The 17,788-nt window shown below is 42.1% G+C and overlaps 2 protein-coding genes across 6 annotated transcripts; both read right to left on the bottom strand.

Moving 5' to 3' along the window:
• Positions 1 to 1,843: 1,843 nt before the first annotated feature.
• tlk2 (tousled-like kinase 2) lies at positions 1,844 to 13,925 on the bottom strand. 5 transcript variants are annotated; one of them, XM_076085582.1, is made up of 21 exons: positions 13,558 to 13,923; positions 11,986 to 12,068; positions 9,519 to 9,596; positions 9,351 to 9,420; positions 9,227 to 9,270; positions 8,972 to 9,070; positions 8,263 to 8,364; positions 7,971 to 8,063; positions 7,662 to 7,772; positions 7,358 to 7,494; positions 6,833 to 6,985; positions 6,663 to 6,729; positions 6,457 to 6,554; positions 6,221 to 6,302; positions 5,655 to 5,746; positions 5,432 to 5,521; positions 5,084 to 5,253; positions 4,759 to 4,897; positions 3,714 to 3,825; positions 3,360 to 3,467; positions 1,844 to 3,120 (listed from the first exon to the last, which is right to left on the bottom strand). In XM_076085582.1, exons 2-21 carry the CDS (start codon positions 12,064 to 12,066, stop codon positions 2,947 to 2,949), a joined length of 2,100 nt encoding a protein of 699 aa, XP_075941697.1. In that variant the 5' UTR covers positions 12,067 to 12,068; positions 13,558 to 13,923; the 3' UTR covers positions 1,844 to 2,946. The 5 variants fall into 5 exon arrangements, with proteins under 5 accessions (XP_075941697.1, XP_075941696.1, XP_075941703.1 ...); XM_076085581.1 differs by having other exon boundaries at positions 13,168 to 13,922; XM_076085588.1 differs by having other exon boundaries at positions 13,805 to 13,848.
• Positions 13,926 to 14,137: 212 nt separating this feature from the next.
• mettl2a (methyltransferase 2A, methylcytidine) lies at positions 14,138 to 17,686 on the bottom strand. The gene is made up of 9 exons (XM_076085591.1): positions 17,520 to 17,686; positions 16,965 to 17,053; positions 16,551 to 16,813; positions 15,955 to 16,004; positions 15,778 to 15,838; positions 15,540 to 15,679; positions 15,327 to 15,433; positions 14,839 to 14,904; positions 14,138 to 14,741 (listed from the first exon to the last, which is right to left on the bottom strand). Exons 1-9 carry the CDS (start codon positions 17,669 to 17,671, stop codon positions 14,539 to 14,541), a joined length of 1,131 nt encoding a protein of 376 aa, XP_075941706.1. The 5' UTR covers positions 17,672 to 17,686; the 3' UTR covers positions 14,138 to 14,538.
• Between the last annotated feature and the right edge of the window lie 102 nt (positions 17,687 to 17,788).

Here is a 17,788-nt window from a genome sequence, read left to right as displayed (position 1 = left end):
TTGGAGGTTGTCAGGGCACGTCCAGCTGTTAGGAGACCCAGAAAATGCTGGAGAGATTACATATCTCATCTGGCCTAGGAATGCCTCAGGATCTTCCCAAAGAGGAGCTGAAAAACGTTGCTGGGTAGAGTTGTGTGGACATAGTATTTTATCCAACATTATAGCGACGGTATGACCTGCCCTACTCTGCCTCTGATTGGCTTACCCTGATATTCTTACCCTAACCAATCTCACACCTAATGCTTAAGTCCCTGTGTACACGTGAACAGAAATATTTTAAACCGATTTTTTTGGCCTCTAGTCCACATGCAAACAGTTATTTAAAAAAAAAAAAAAAACTTTTACGGTATTGATTTATGAAAATGCTGGTTACTTTGTATCTGTGTGGACATGTTAAACGGAATGTTTGGGAAAGGATGACGTCTTAACATAACAGATGTTTTCACTTGAACAACAACCAGCGAAGATCAGTCAAACAGACCTAAAGTAAACCCCGTTGTTCCTTCATGACCGCACTCAGAGCTTGAAGCACAGCAACACCACTCTGCCGTGTCCACTGTGGCGTCCCGTGTCAGCTGGCCCACAGCACTTTGACCGGATGGTCTTGTGCTTGGTTGATACCATTGCCTTGTTTATCATTTCTTTTGCATGAGGAAACTCGTTCCCCACCATCTCAGGTTCTTCCTTTGCAGGATACTGTTCCTGAAAGGCCACTGAGATGTGTGAATATTTCATATAATAAGACTCCCAATCAACGTTGTAGTGGACTTTCATCACCTTATATTGTAAAGTGACCCTAAGCAGCAACTCCACCTTGTCATCCTTCCATACAAGTCAATTAAAATGTTCGCCATTGCAATAAATACGTATAAAGAAATAATTAGCTATTGCTCTACTATTGTTTAATATATGTTAAGAGCGTCAAAAGATATTAAGCTCACTATGCTCCGAATCTTCTTCTCTGGTATTTAAGGTATCGTTTATTTAGTCTTCATCGCCATCTATTAGCCCGGCCTGCATTTGGAGTCGCGTTCTAGAGTGGATAGTTAAAAAAAAAAAAATCTATATTGTAGACAGGGACTAGATATATCTATCACAACCTAAGTAGGCAACGAGTACTAGCCAATCAGAGCCAAGTAGGCCGATACGCCCCTTAGATTTGTGATTTAGCGGTTTGGACTATCTTGCTTAGCCTACTGCCACAGATACCCAGCACCAGATAAGCAGCAGAAAATGGAAGGATGGATGGGTTGATTAGACTGCCAAAAAGCTGCTGTATCACTAGCCATACATATGAACAGTATGTCTCGAGAGAAAGAGAGAGCGCGCTACTTGGTGTCTTCACCGAAAATCAATATTTGAGGTCTGCTCACAGAGCATGCGGGCAAATTATTCAATTTGTGGCCTTTTATAGAGTTTCACATGCATGGCTGTTTGTGTGCTAGAATGCTGATTGTGTCTTATCAATTAACAGGTCACCACAGAGACAGAGGTCACACCACTGACTGTTTGTATTAATGTCGTCCTTCATCTCCTGACAGAAGCATGGTGAGCGTACCTGATCTATGAATGAGAGACGTTCATCATGATGCTTTAGTAATTTGACTGCTACACTACACTAACATTTGCATTAAACCATCACATCAGCCCTTTCTAAATAAACATTGGCATTAGTTCATTTTCTGACAATCTTTTTTTGTTTTTTGTTCCATGTACCTCACTTATTAGAGAATATAATAAAAGAGAATATACACTGTAATTTTAAAGTGTAGAATAAAACTTGCAGACATTCAAAGAAAGCTGTAACGGTAAATCCAGTAAGACAGAGGCCCAGAACAACAAACACATTTTAACCAATAGTATTTAATGGTTTATGCAACTCTCTGCTAAGGCCCAATCTCCCCCAACAGTACTATTAGGTAAACCAGTCCCTTGCATTTTATTGGCCAAAAATAAATTCAAACATTGCTAAATAAATATGTGTGTTTATGGTGGGGTGGGGGGGGGGGGTGGGGGTCAATCAAACAATAACAGTTCTAATTAAAGGCAACTTGAAAAACAACAGTTTTCTCCATGAAACTGGTTAAATTAAAAAGTAAAAAAAAAAATAGTAAAAAGGGTAATTTCTCAACAGCGTCCACTCCATATCAAGTAACACATCTCTAAAACCATTCGTTATAAAAATGGAGGTGGAACACTGCCACCAGCTGGAAGTTATAAGCTTTGGTCATAGGAGTTTGAGGAGGAGACGGGAGAGGGTCAGGGGAATAGTAGCTTCTGTACCTCCTCGTCACAAAGTATCTGGGTCTGGAATTTAAGCAGGGCAGGGGATCCCAGAGCGGCGGGTTGGGTGACATAGTGCCATAGATATTTCGGGCTCAACACAATAATTGGCCAGACTGGTTCTCTTATTTAGGTTCATTGAGATGAGAACAAACAGAAACGTTTGAGCGTGGGGAGTTCAGACTACCTTGGACCAGAATGGCTCATGCATGGGAGTATGTGTCAGTGAGTATGGGTCCCAGGTCTACCGCAGTCCTTTCCATCTGGCCAAGCTGAAGCAGTTCTACACTTCTTTTTATTTTCTCTCTTTCTAAGCAGAAAACAACAATCCCAAACACTGAACCCCCCTTTTCACCAACACAGTGCCAAACCTCTTACTGTGCGACTCGTCCAGGGCTTTGACCCCCAGAACAATGCCACCGTTTCGAGAAAGGAGGACAGGTGGGCTGGGATGGGTGGAGATGAGATGGATGAAGGGTGACATGGGTCTCCCTTCCCAACCCGTCCATGACTTCTCATCCACCCCTTGCCGTCGTCTGACCCGTTTCTCTTTCTATTTGTGGCAAGGTGGGACTCTGTTGGGAGGGGAGGGGGGGCACAGATTGGCGTCGCCCCCGCTCCACTCTTTCAAATGGATCAGTCAGTCAATCGATGGGCGTGGGCTCAGTTTGAGGCGCTGCTGTTGGAGGAACTGGATGTGGAGGCCACGGCCATGCCCGAGGTGCCTGAGGAGGCCACCGACTTGCGGATGTGGGGCATGAGGAAGGGGTCACTGGCCAGCTGGTGCACATCGATGCGGTCCTCCTTACGGTAGACTAGACAGCGCCTTATAAAGGCCTGGAGAAACACAGAGTGAGAGTGGAATGACTGAGCAAATAAAAATGTTTTGGTGAAAAGATAAGAAATTCCTAAATATGTACATGTGTACAAAAACCTCCTACAACTATATATGTGAAGATGAGGACTTACAGAATTAAGAAATAAAACATGGAGGGTGTTGTGGGAGTTGAAGATGCATAGATGTGTTGCAAATACTAGGGGGACAAAACCAAAGCAGAGGCGACAGAGTCCAGTACCTTAGCTTCAGGTGTGACTACTGGTTTAGGGGGAAACTGCACATCTGTTGCCTTGAGTATGGTGTTCTCCTGCAGGATGTCCTGCTGGGACTGGTTGTGGCCGAAGGGCTGCAGAGCAGAGAGAAGGAGATGAAGTGTTGTTAAAACATGGCCTAAATATATCACGTGAACAGGAACAAACAAAGTGTGTTGGTGTTCAGTACACCGTCCATAATTAAATCTTACTTAATCTTCTTTTGTCTAAAGATCAATTATTACATACAGTTAAAAAGCAAATTATGTATGCATTTTATTGACCTTATAACGGACTTAATTGCTTAAATCTCTTCATGCAACATATTTTCAGTCTCCTACCTTGCGACCATACAAACACTGGTAGAAGATGACTCCTACAGACCACACATCCACCTTGTTGGAGATTTTTGGTGGTTCCTTCCCAACCACAAAGCACTCTGGGGGCAGGTACCTAAAAGAGAAAGGGTTATATTCATCTGAATCAGTTTCAACGGATGAAATAGTCATGACTCAAAGACTTGTGTACGAAATATTGTGGTCAAAGATGATTTCAGCTCTCTGTCCCCACATATGAAGTAGTAACATCAGAGTAATTCTAACACTACCTTTAAATACCAAGACATACCTCAGTAATATTACAAATATGATTATTTCAATACATAACACATCTTGAGCATACTATTGTTATGTTTAATATCCATGTGTTAATAAGTCTGCAACTTGCATGTTCTTTGCATTCTCTTGTGAAATGACACAAACTCTACTCTTAGCCATGAACTGGAATGAAATGCCTCGTGGGCAAGCCATGAATATGTTGAGCCTGGGGTGCTGCTTCTGGCAAACTCGAGTCAACCCAGTATGCTGTAACACAGAGGTATTGTATACGACAGTGCTTTATGTGCCAAGTACAAAACTCAATGCTGCAGCATTTCCCCCCCCCCCAAGTGGTTCAAAGGGAATTCCCTAACTTATAATACAGTTTGGCTTTGATACCCAATAAAAAAGGGGTTTGTCATTCAACACAATACATCGTTTCGTTTTGCTCTCTGGATGGATTTTTTTTAAACTAGCTTTTGTTTCCAACAATGTCTATTGCTCACGCTCATATCTCTTTGCATGATGCTTCTACAAAAGTGTTATCAATTTTAAGTCCAACTCTAATTCTGCATCTAAAAACACTCAAACTGCTCATTTTATTTTCCTTCTACAGCATAAAATGTCTCCACACAGAAATGGCTGCTTTCAGCCACAGCCCCGACTACCCAACATAAATCTGACCCTTGAGGACAAATGCTCAGTAGTAAAAATAAAAAGCACAATTCATTATATCCCAGATGGTGTGCCCCCCCCGCAGCAGAGTGGCTTCCTCCAGTGTAAATCTTACCAGTATGTCCCTGCTCCCTGTGACGTCAGCTCCATCCCGTCCACTGAGTTGTAGCTGTCGTCATCCATGATCTTCGATAGGCCGAAGTCTGTGATCTTGATCTCCCCGCAGGCAGTGCCGTTCACCAGGAGGATGTTACCTGAGCAGGGCGAGGAAAGGATTTACCGGCATGAGAGAAAATGTCTGCGTAATTCAAATGTACATTCACATTTTGAGGCGAAAATGACTCAATTTCATCACTAATGTAACTGCAGTGGTTAAAGTGGTTCATTTAACTGACAGTTTTGCTGCTCGTAGAGTTTAAGAGCCTGGTGTGGAGACTCACCAGGCTTAAGGTCATAGTGGATAATGGGCGGTCTGATCTCATTGAGGTACTTCAAGGCGTTGACAATCTGCATGATGATGGAGCGGCCCTCTTTCTCTGACATAAGCTTGTGCTGCTTCAGGTAGAAGTCCAAGTCATTTCCCTCGCAGTACTCCAGGACGGTGCAGAACCTGTTCCAAAATAAGGCAAAAGTATTTATCCATCTCTGCAGGATTTGGTACAACAGATGAAAACAAAGGTAATGCTCTAGTCTACATATTGACGAATAGCTCAGAATGAACACAATCTGCATAAACATGAGTATGTATTTTGGAAGGCAGACAATCGTTTAAAAAGGAAATGACTTACGAGTCGGTGTCGAGCGAAAAGTAGTCGTAGAGTTTAACTATTCGTGGGTGGTCCAGTTCTTTATGGATTCTATATTCTCTGCACGCATGTCTGAAACAAAGAGCATTTCCAACATTCATTTGAAATGTGGCTCTGACGGGTTAATAAATGATGAAAAGAACATATTTCATATTTCATTGTATATATAATATAGTATCGCCAATGAAAATTGCACAACACTCACTTGTGATAATTTTCTTTCTTCTCATCCCTCCAGTTCTTGTTTAACTGGTGGATTTTGACCGCAACATACCTTTGCTCTGTTAAGTCAAAGGCCTGGAGAAAAGAAAGTCTCATATTAGTTCCGTACTGCATTTAGCATTACTTTTAGCTGCAGTGAGCCTCTTGCTTGACATTAAACGTCCATTCATCATTTTTACAGCTATGACAGCAGATTCTAGGAACAACGCTCACATTCTGGCACAGTCATTTACTTCGAAATGTTTGTGATGTCAAATTAGTGTAATGTAAAGAAACACGCATCCTCAGATATTTTCCAAAGTATGTGCAGCACAGCCAGCTTTCACCAGTGTAACGCCGCAATCTCTGACCTCAAAAATGACCACAGATTTGAACAGAAATCTCAAACACTCTTTTAAGAAACAGAAAACTGGTATTCATTGCAGGATGTTTTGGCAAAGGTCTTCACTACACTTATTCAAAAACAGAAACTGGAAGGTATTTTATGTGTATTAACCATTGTAAAAAAGAAGTGGTTCTGCTTAAAGGGAAAGATGAAGTTTCTCTCACCTTGTAAACTTCACTGAAACCTCCCCGTCCAAGTAAATAGAGGAGCAGGTACCGGTCATTTAGCGTCGGGTGATCTTTGAATCTGCACAGGGTGAATTTATGGAATTAAAGAAGGCACAGGGACACATCACCCGACAAACTAGGAAAGGACAATATAATGCTGCGTTCACACCAAACGCAAAGCGAATTTCCGTGTTGCGTCATAACCGTTATCAACGAAGCAATTTATTACGTACTGAGAATTATCTTCATTGTGGATCCTTTTCAACTCGCGAATATGGAGGTTTCGCACTCGCTCCAACCTCTCGAGCTCCGCCTGGATCTCTGCTTCCTCCTGCAAAGGACAACAAAGTATTAAAATCTGCGCAGTTAACAAAACAACTAAACGAAGGAGACACCACAAAAAGCATGGTCACCTATAAAAACAAAAATCAGGCATTACCTTCTTAAGATGGCCTAGTCTCAGCTTAAAGATTTCCTCTTGTTCGTGGTACTCTGCCTGCGATAACCTGGAAGGACAAAGAACAAACCTCGGTTCAACATTGAATATGCATGCAGCGGAAAAATGGCTTGTATGAAAAAGAAGATTAATAACAAACAAAAGCAACGTACGCTTCACTTTCTGTTCCATTGGTTTTGCTTTTGCGTTTGTTTTGCTCCAGGCTTGGAGGCGGAGTCTGGGCCATGGACGGCGGCTTGCGTTTGGCCAGCAGTTTCCTCTGTCTTTCAATGTCCTCTCGCTGGGAATTGATCCTTTCTTGTTGTCTGAAAACAGACGACACAATGCAATGACTTATAGATCTAAAGCATTTCTCGCTTTTGTGTATGATGCTGCCTTTACTTGTATGTAGGATGTGCTGTCATAAACTATAGGCAGAGGCCACACATGAGGATTTTAAGGTAGCAGTGTTATTTTGACCAGCCCTTAGTTTTAGCAGTATGGTCGAATTTTGCGTACTCTTGCCCTGCGGGTAGTTGGCTTTTTGTTCATTTAGATTGTTTGAACCCAGTAGTGAAATTCTGCCCCCTATGTCTTTGGAGCATGTGGATAGGGATCAAACAGTGCACCTTGAAAAATTATAATAATAGGGTGAAAGGGTGAAATGAGAGGCTAAAGTTAAAATATCAAGTTCTCACTTGATAAGGTTTTGGAAGGCATATCCATCCGTCCACTGCTCAGTGAAAGACGCTCCATGTCTCACTGTGGTGAAGTGACCAAGTCGAAGCCTGTCCTGCATGCTTTTGTCTCGGCATGCCATCTTCTCCTGTTTGGACTGAAGGAAGAACACAGAAATACAGGCATCAAGGCATTGCTTTTGACTCCATGTGGCTTAAATAACGGGTTCCAAAATGAAATAATAATTTCAAAAAACCCACAATGATCCACACTCTTGGGCCACTAATAGTTTAAAAACATCACTGTTCTATGAGACAAAATTACTTTTTCAATCAGCAGCTTCTTGGACATGGTCACACATTTATTTAAGCGTTCCTTGTATCGTTCCAGCATCCTCTGCTGTTCATCAATCTGTCTCCTCAGATCACAGTTTGCCTGGAGCAGAAGACAAAAACGAGCAAGAAAAAGGTCAGGCAAAAAGGAATAAACAAAATGTTAACTTGTTCATACTTGTACAAACAGAAGGAATGTGTCAACTCTAACATGCCCCGACCGAAAAACCAAGACAGAGGACTTTATATTTTCAAAAATGGCAAGCAGAGTAGCAGGGATGAAATGTAATGAGATTAGTACCCGCAGCAAATCGTCTATTCGGCCCTCCTTCTTCTCCAGGTCAGAGTTCTTGTTGTTCTCCATTGCTGTTAGTTTCTCTATAGTAAGGTCAGACTACAGGGTACAGTGAGCAGAAAAACAGTGTTTATGTTAATGGTGGATCATTTTTGTATCAGTGAAAAATGTAGAACAACAAGTAGTAACATCTCACAAATGCAAATGTATTGGTTTATATACTGATTATACAACAACTGCTTTTGGAATTATAATCAATTAGATAACGGCGAGCCCGCCCTGATGGCATGTCAAGTACCTGTGTGGCTTTGTGGAGCATGTGAAGAGATGCCGGCTTCAGCGAACACGTCGAGTGCTCCGTGTTGGCCGAGCTTACGGAGGAGGGGCTTCCCTGCTGCACCTGGGAGGCACAAACATTCATCCAATAAAAAGAATAAAGAATTTATGAAGACCTGCAGAAGCCAGTCATAATAAACCGTGAGAACAATCTGGCAAAAGAAATGTGCATGAAAATTATTAGCAGAAACTGTAGACACTCAAAGAAACTATCAGACATATGTGTGGGTTAAATTATCACCAAAAAAAGTCCGGGTAGAGTAACAAAATCTATGAAGTTTTTACCCGTCGTCCATCTTTTGTGCATGTCGCGAAGGCTCACTTGCTAATCGCAACCAAGTTAGTTAAATGTGACACTGTGTGGGTAACATGTTCATTTAAAATCTTTTCTTTTATCATTTGAGTGTCAGTTTGTTTATTAACATTTCTACAATATGTTCCATTTCATTATTGGTCTCCTTGATTTTAGGTTTTGTAGGAACTTTGCACAGAAGTGGGTTTGAATCTGTAATTGTTGCCAAACAGTGTTCACAGACCACATCAGATTCTTCCCACTTGTAAGCAAACCTGACCCGGTGATGTTAAAAACAAGCGTGGAAGAGAGAACGGCAGGAAAGAGTGTAGACAGATGTAAAAAAGCACGAGACAGATCATAGAGCAAACATGCTCACCGTGACAGGGGGGTTGGAAAGTGAGTGTTGTGGGGAAGAGCGGACCACTGGTGGAATCCCCCTGGCAGGGCTGGTACCAGGACCGCTACCTCCCGCAAACTGACAGACAAGTAAAGAGAGAAGAACTCCGTTCAATAGAAAGACCAAAATGACAAAAAAGGGGGTTAAAAGTAAGTATGAAAGGTTAATGCTGAAGCAGGAGTGTCGCTGGACACACAGTGTATCAAAGAAACTGGAAACGTTTCTGCCACTCACCTCAAAATAATCACTAATTTTATGTCCCCTTGCACCTGCTTTGCCTAAAGGAGAGACACAGGGAGTTCAGAGAGAGGCAGATATTTGGGATACGTGATGAGAGGATCATGAACATTTTTTTTACCTTGGCTGCTGTCAAAATGGTCTGCTTTCCGTTTTCTTACTCTCTGTTCGTTTGCTTTTTTCTCAGGAGTCTGTCAGGAAAGTAGTGGGAATCAACCGCATGCACAATACGGCAACACAGACAGATGGTTGGCATGAAAAATCTCGTTCATTTGTAACAGACACTAACCTCTAGCTCTTTGTCACTGAGCGAGCCTACACTGCAAAGACTCTGGTTGGACGACTCATTTTGGTTCTGACCCGAGCCCTGTTAAAATGACGTAAAAACACATCAAAAATAAAACACGAGGAGCAAATACACAAAGATGTTTAAAGCATGCAAGAGACATATTCATAGACATGTATAGTCAAAATGTGTGCACGAGTGGTGTAACGGACCGTGATCCGTACAGATCCTCCCTCGTGATTCGGCACACAGGTGAACCGCTGATTAATTACACAATTTAAGCTTCATAGTGTGTAATAAAGTTTTACTGATGATCATTATCGTCCAATATTCAGTAAAAATATGCGATCAGGACATCTGCGTTTATGTTTTCTATTTGCCGATCCTTGGTAATGTCACACTGTGAACAACAAAGTTAATTTGACAAGAAGAGAGCTATTAACGGTGGCCGTTACATTATGATGCATTCAACCTCTATTCAGTGAAACAATTATTGGGTGAATGTAAAAATGTATAGTTTACCATGATGTGTTCAAATGTAATCTTGTAAAATGCAGTTTTGTTGAGAACCTTGAATAAATCTAGTTGTTTGAAGGAGATGTTTTCACAGCAACATATAATAAATGTTAGAGAATTATGACATGTTTAACTTCCTAACACTACCTCTAAGCAGCTTATAATACATCATTATAACTATTTTTTATGAATAAAACCACAATCTTATTTACTAATCATTTGAATTGTGTTTTTTATGCACTATAGATGACAATAACAAAGAAAAAAGAATAACATTTAGAATTCTTGATGGTTTAGACTGACTTCAGAACGATTGAAAAAGTTTTTGGGGTGGTGGCGAAAAAAAAAAAAAAAAAAGTAGGAGCCTTGTAGACCAGCTGCTATAAAAAACAAAACAAAAAAAACCCGATGTGTATCTGCCAATATGGACTATCAAGGATCGGCAAAAAGGCGCGATCGAGGCCATCTAAAAAGTTACATTTGCTCCCTTTTATTCTGTGCTGATCTGATCCGTGATCCCCGTCTCTGATCCGTGATACAATCCAAATCGTGAGCTTTATGATATGTTGCTCACCTAGTGCACACATGTACTTGAGTATGCATGCACTTCTGAGAGAGAGCGCGCACACACAGTTAGGAAAAGGGGTGAGGAACTGAGGGAAGGGATGCCGATGTTCGGCTGAATACCGTCACCATTAACTTCCCACTGGATTTAAACCTGCATCAGTCCTAATGCCGGTTCCCTAGGTGGTGCCTGTCAGTCAAATGAGTCACATCAAAATTCAGCAGGCACTGTCCAATCAGAGAGACACTTAGTCATTCAGAGCACACTACAGCTCCCTCACTGAACCCTCCTAAAATGGCTGAACATTAGGCATGCTGCTGGGGATGTATTCCTTCCTCTGTCTGTCACCTTTAGATAATGTCATCCATTTTCCTCCTGTTCACCATGGTCTTAACTCTTCTTTTCTCTGAGCAGAGCCAGAGGAAGATACTTTGGTTGATTTAAGAATGACAGCTTGTTTTTACCTCTTCCAGATATCTGGTTGTTTGATCTGACCTGTTCAAAAGGAAATGCACTTTCCAACAATTTCAGTAGGTCCTCTCTGTTCCATTACCAAAAGGTGTGCTAGCCCTTTGTCATCAAAGAATAACAATTCCTCTTTATTTTTGACCAACTCCCAACAACCAAGAGATAACAGAGAGAGAGAGCAGCATTGCCACAGGGCTGTTCAAGGTCAATAATAAAAACTATGCTGCTCTGTGACATTGAAGGGCTTTTAGACCATTAACCAATGTTTCTTCATTTGTTGACACAGATCTACCACCCCCTACACACATTGCATCTCTTGTCATAGAGGGTGGCTGTGGCATGATGCCTTAGCGAGAGCCGCCATTTTCTCTGCGGCAGCAGCCATGCCATGCTCTGGGCTCAGCTCTGCCTATGGCTGGCACAGGGCCCACTCCTGGCGCTGACTCTCGCTCCCTAACTGTTCCAAGATCACCTTCCACAAAGACTGCTCCATCCATATAGCAAGCAAGAGGATGGAAAGCGAAATGCTGCCTTCCCTAACACCTGGTCAATAACTATTTCTGCATTCCTCCTCTGCCTGCACTCCTCCTCCCCCCTACCACCCCCTGTCCTGTCTGTGGCCTTTTTGGCAGGCATCACCACTTGCATATGCAGCCTCTACATCATGAGCCAGGGAGAGATGTCATGTCACACCAGCCAAAAAACACAGACACAGCTCAACCTTCTCCAGAGACAGACAAAGAAAAGGAGTGGGGCCAAGCCTGTCCAGGCCACACAGCAGAATGATACTGAGGCGGAGTGAGACAAAGAAAAAGAAGCGATTTACAAAAATGTGTAAATCAACAAAATCTGTGATTATAAGCACTTTGACAGGAGAAAGTTCTCATGCTACACCTCAGCGACACCTGCTGTAAAACAAACCTTAGCCACGCCGACCCCAGTAAAGCGAGCCTCCAACAGCTCTTGCCGTCGGGGGTCCAGGCTATGCAGTTCTTCCATCATGGCTGCAGAGAGACAAGAGCAAAGATTAAGGAAGGCGTTGTGAGGTCTGGTATATTCAAGTGGGAGTGACAAATCACTGTTTCAAAAGGCATTGGTTGTGATGAGTCATGGCTGTTTTTAGCTATATGGATGTGGAAAATTCCTGTTCTGAGTCATCAATAAGCCTGACAATAATGTTTTCCACTATCACGTGTGTTGCACCAGCCATGCAACTTGAATACAGTAGAATACTCACAGCATTAAAATGCACACAAATACAGCCAATAAAGGATATCAAATATGCATCATACACTTGGGCCAGATGTGTAGTCATTGCCTGCCAAAGGAAAGCATCATGTAATAACACCATGGCATTATAGGCCTTAGTTACATATCGCTGGAGTTATAAAAGGTCACTAATGGAGGGACTGCCAAGTATACTCACGGCAAGGGAAAAGGCCACAACAGACAATAAGTGCCCAGCTTGCTACCCTGTGCAAAGGTTAACGTTTAAGTTACACGCCCAACTGCTACGTTTGTTATCTATAGCTTGCATACATTCAATTAACTACACCATTCGTGTTAATTTAGGGATATATATACTAACGTTAACCCTTATTCATATTCTAACTTTACTTGGGATTGGGTTTGCTGGCTCAGTTATGGATAACTATTTGAAATATCATGATCAGCGAGGTAGCTAGCTAACATGGATACATTAGCTAGCAAGCCTCCCGATGTTGTCCGTCACTTAGCTAGCATTGCGCTATAAGGGCTAACAGTTAACGTTAGCTAGTAGCATTAAATCTGATGTTGTCGAGTAACGTAACGTTGTTGCCCAAAGAAGGCAAATGTAATTAATGTTGGCCCAATGACAGCTGTCTGATTAGATAACGACTCAGAAAAAAACACATCACAAGTACTGTCCGCAACAGTACATTGTTTTACAAACACAGTGAACTAGCGTTGGTAGCCAACAGGCTAGCTTTAACTCGTCTGTCAAAAAGAAGCATCCTCTCAGTTCTGTGTTGACGGCTGCTGGTGCCACGACACCTGGACTCACTGTAAACAGATACATGTCCAGATATATTATTTTGCTCGACAACCTAATGAGATACTTACTGCTATTCAATATTTTTCTCGGTCCTCCGGGGGCCTGTTGTTAACCCTGAAACCGTCCCCGTTGTTTCCCCAATGCTCGGCAGACCCTCCCAGAGTAGGCCGCATTCACAGCCCCGTCCCTCGCGTGCCGACTGTTAACGGTCGAGACACTAGAGTGTGCGGTGTGACTCAAGGTAGACGACGGTTGATTCCCTCGGAGGCCTCGACAACTCCGGGTAACCCAAGCCCGCCTTGCTGTGCTCCTTAGGCAGGGATATCCATCACATCCCTCTCGCCGAGGACCATACCGTGCCTATGTCGGGTAACTCGTTCCACACAATGGCGACCCTCGAGATTCGGCGTTTTTCACCAGGTATAGCTAAATTATGTTTTTAAACTAGCGTTAGTTACCCCTATCTTTTTCTCCCCCAGTGGTGAGATCAATTTCGGGTCCTGGCTTTCAGCTCGATCAAAACAAAGTTCGGCTCCAGTTGCCTTCCTCGCCGCAGGGAAGAAACCAATGTCTTTCGGAAGTTGTGCTGTTGCAGGCGTTTCAGCTGAATCCGGATCGATTCGGTTCGGTTCTCATGTTTCCACAATGTAAACAATAATCAGGAAAATCTCATATTTTCTCGTGAGATTGTTAAAGTATTTTCACCTTCGTTCAGTCCACGCCTGCCCCAAATCTCTTGTCTGGACCAATGGCAAATCCCTCTGTACACAATACAATTGAACAGCACCCACCCAGGCAACCACTAAGATGGTCACTTATCAGAAAGTTGCCATTCCCATGATGTTCACACTCTGAATTTATATATCAGTATTGCAAAGTAAGGCCCCACCCACCACTGAAGTAGCCATTTAATCATAAATAGGGATTCAACCATTCAAAACACTGTGATGGAAAGTAGAATAGGGACCAACATCATGAAGTGATTCCTTTGTTAAACAAAACACTTGTTTAACAAAGCATATTGACACCAAAGTCAAACAGATTTACACGTTTTATTGATTCTGCATGTACAAATATGTCATGAAGTTATCCTTAAAATCATGCCATTTATTTTAAACACCAGCTCGTTAAAAACAGCATTTGGCAGAATAGAAACATTTAAACAGGGGGTAACCAGCCCTTTCTCAGATTACTGAACTCATCAGCACAAAATGAGAAATGATCACTCTTGTAAGTAGAATTGCAGCACTATCAGGAACACCAAGCCATAAAACAAGTCCATCAACATTATGGCAGCTGAGATATTGTAAGGTCTTTACAGCATTTAACTATCTAGTTGCATCCCCTTTATCACATTCACACCAGAGCTTCTCAATTCCATACATCCTCAGAAAAAGGCCAGCACCGCCTTGATTTGAGCTCCTAGTTTCAGTTGTAGTTCAGCTTAAGGTCAAGCCAGGCGGGTCCTCTCCCTTGTCTTGGTCCTGGGTCTCAAGTGGCTGAGCTAGAGCCTTGCGGTACTTGCACTGGATCCACACTCTATACATAGTGAGCTGTTTGCCTCTGTTCACCTGTAGCCGTCTGTCCACAAGGTTCTGCATTTTCTCAAGCCCAGCCTCACTGAACATCTCATGTAGCTCATCTGAAACAGAAAGGACAGAAATATTTTCAGATACATAATTAAAGAACAATTCTGCAAAGTAAGCCCAATAAATCAGAATTAATGTCTATATTTTTACCTTGAGTAAAGAAATACACTCTTGTTCCATCACCTCGGACATAAAAGTTTTCTGACAGACACCTTCCTGGAAGAAGTAAAGGGAAACAACATACAAATTATTCTACAACAAATTGCAAACCTTAATTTAACACCGACAGTCTTCATTAGTGCGGTGGCGTTTTAATCTGCAGTGTACCATTAGAAGTACTGCAGGTATTGAGCAGCCAGACTTACTCTTACCATCTACCTTAAGTGTGGTCAATCATTTTCTTTAATATAATTAGAAGGAGCATACTTGTCATTTAAAACACAGAAAGTTACTCTGGTGTGACCTAAGGCAGCAGTCAATTCTGAAATGGTGCCACCAGAAAAAAACAGACCTAAGTAGGCCAACACCTTTTCAAGGATAAACACTAATAATAGGCCATGATTAATGGACCTTTCTGGAACTGGACATTCTGAACAGCTATTTGGACTGGAGCCTTGCTGGATTTCAGTCTGACGAACCTTTCTTGAAGCGAAGCTGTGCCAAATCGTAGCGTCCATAGTCTCTGAGCAGCATCACTCCCCCAGGCTTCAGCAGCCGCGCCAATCTACTGATGGACGCCTGCATCCTGAGACAGAGTGAAACTTTAAGACAACCACTGCTATATTCAATGACTCACACCGAGTGAACACCAAAGAGACGAGAAGAAGAAAGACAGAGAAAGAAGTTCATACTTGTTGGGATGCAACGCCGATAACACAAAGATTAGCACTATAACATCAAGGGTTCCATCGGGGACGGGAAAATTGGCTTCCACATCACTCAAGTCATGAACAAAGGCGAAGCAGCGCCCAGGCTCGTACTCTGGATTAGCCTGAAGAAGGGAAAGCAATGTTAAGTCTTCAGATAGCCCACAACCCTACAGATTAATACATCTATCAACATATCATCCTTTCATTGATCCCATCTCACCTTGACTAGCTCCACAGCAGTGCTGGAGAAATCACAGCAGTAAACAAAGAGTCCCGGGTCACTGCAAAGAGCAGAGATACAGTTATACCTTTACGTGCACATCATAAGACAGAAGCAGAGTACAGTATTTGTCAAACACGGCACGAAAAGACATGTCAATGCCTTGACTGCACTCACTTGTTTGTCTTCAGTATTGGAAAAACGGTATTGCCTACACCGCAGCCGACCTGCCCAATAAACATCAATTAATATAGCGTTTATTTTGTTCACTCGATGTCAAACACCAACAGATACAGTCGCAAAGTTTGTTTCTAACAAAATAAAGATTGAGAAAATGACTAGAAAAGGCATTTTTCCAAGGTTTCAAAAATATATTTGAATGGAAAATGTTTTAAAGTGTTTAAATTGGCAAAATGATAAGGAGTACCACAATGTGATCCATGCGAGTTCAGTAGAAAAGGAGGAGACTGCTCTCCAAACATTATGCACAACACAAAACAAACACATCCAATGTGTGTTGCAGTCAAACATTTGACTTGTTGCTCTTTAGTAAACGGGTAAAGATGATGTATTGAGTAAGACCCATCACTTTTCTACTACAAATGCTTTATCTGCATCTGAAACTAGACAATCATGGGACATGTGTCTGATTTTTTTTAAATTAATTTAATTAGCAATTTTAAGCAATTCTTTATCAAATTTACGTGAAATTTCATGTCATTTTATGTGTATGGTTCAAGTTTGGCTAATTCGCTTTCAAATTAAACTCTCACCTCTAGAATGCGATATGTGGCAGAAGAGCCAGGGATGTCTCCGTCGGTGTGAGACACAGTTGGAACTTCCCTTTCTTGATCCAGACTCTCCTGTTGACTGTGATCGGAGTCAGAGACCTCGAGACGCGACTCGTGGTTAAGGCTACACTGGGGGGCCAACTCTGGGAACTCTGTGAACAGCCAGTGACGGTCTTTGAAGAAACGATTCTCATGGATTGTGTAAAAACCATTCCAAAACTCATTTGCCTGGCTGTCATATTCCTCTGCAAAAAAAAAAAAAAAGGTAAGGCAGTAAAGAGTAAGAATAAACTCATTATCGAGAACATCTTACCATGATTACAAATCAACAGCGATACTGTCAATTTCTGTTAATGTTGCTATAGTTCTGTAACTGATCCCTAACAACAATGATACCTTGTTTCTCTGGAGGTAGTGGCTGATTGTTTTCTAAGACTTTCTTCTTAGCAGATGCCTCTTGTTCCTCACTCCACTCCACATTGTCCCTGCAGACAACAGAGCCATATTATCCAGTGTGGTTGAAGTGATGTGGTGAACATAAATACTTGACAATACTGAAATACTGATGTGATCATCTGGTCATCCACATATGATTACTGCAATTACATTATATAATTACTAAATGACCAGTTAACGTTATATGATTATACTATACTATATGACCTGAGAAAATATTATATTTTCCTATAAACCGGCCGAAATACATCATGAACATTGCATGACAACATTAAGACCTGTCCTTTGGTAACCCCCCTATCAAAACAAACAGAAAGTTACAGCAACTAAACAATAGATTTTACATTTGCTTATAGTTAGACACAATCAATTCAGCAAAAACATCCACACAGCTAATGTACTACAAATAACAAGAGAAAGTTTAAGGCCTCAGTCGGGGGACACTGGCTCTAACAGAGATGCACACCAAACATCTTTCTTGAATAAATTACCCACCATGCGTTGTGCTGGAAGACCTGCCGCGGGTCTGTGAGGAAACGTGTCCCGAACAGAGGCCTCTTCACATCTCCGGTGCTTGAATCTGACAGAATCAGTGGTGTTTGACTGCTGCCTTCCTCCACACCGACCACGGCATGGGGCGCCGCCATGTTTGAACTGACGCGACGGAAAAGGGGCCGCGCAACTATACGTGCTACGTTCAGGGACCATCTGACGTATTGTAATTCGAATAAATAATACAAATGCAACTCAATGTGTCGACATTT

Source organism: Anarhichas minor, unplaced genomic scaffold, assembly GCF_050575085.1.
Source record: "Anarhichas minor isolate MPS153535 unplaced genomic scaffold, ASM5057508v1 ptg000007l, whole genome shotgun sequence".
Lineage (NCBI taxonomy): Eukaryota > Metazoa > Chordata > Actinopteri > Perciformes > Anarhichadidae > Anarhichas > Anarhichas minor.
Note: the sequence above shows the minus strand (reverse complement) of the source record. Positions and strands in the feature narration are given on the sequence as shown.

Excerpts from the sequence above, each read along its gene's own strand:
- tlk2 (XM_076085582.1), bottom strand. The coding sequence starts at position 12,066 with ATGATGGAAGAACTGCATAGCCTGGACCCCCGACGGCAAGAGCTGTTG. Across the intron at positions 9,421-9,518 it reads TCAGTGACAAAGAGCTAGAG|ACTCCTGAGAAAAAAGCAAA; the intron begins GTTAGTGTCTGT and ends CTTTCCTGACAG. Across the intron at positions 7,773-7,970 it reads GAATAGACGATTTGCTGCGG|GCAAACTGTGATCTGAGGAG; the intron begins GTACTAATCTCA and ends CTTCTGCTCCAG.
- mettl2a (XM_076085591.1), bottom strand. The coding sequence starts at position 17,671 with ATGGCGGCGCCCCATGCCGTGGTCGGTGTGGAGGAAGGCAGCAGTCAA. Across the intron at positions 15,434-15,539 it reads TCGGCGTTGCATCCCAACAA|GATGCAGGCGTCCATCAGTA; the intron begins GTATGAACTTCT and ends ACTCTGTCTCAG. Across the intron at positions 14,905-15,326 it reads ACAGCTTCGCTTCAAGAAAG|GAAGGTGTCTGTCAGAAAAC; the intron begins GTTCGTCAGACT and ends TACTTCTTCCAG.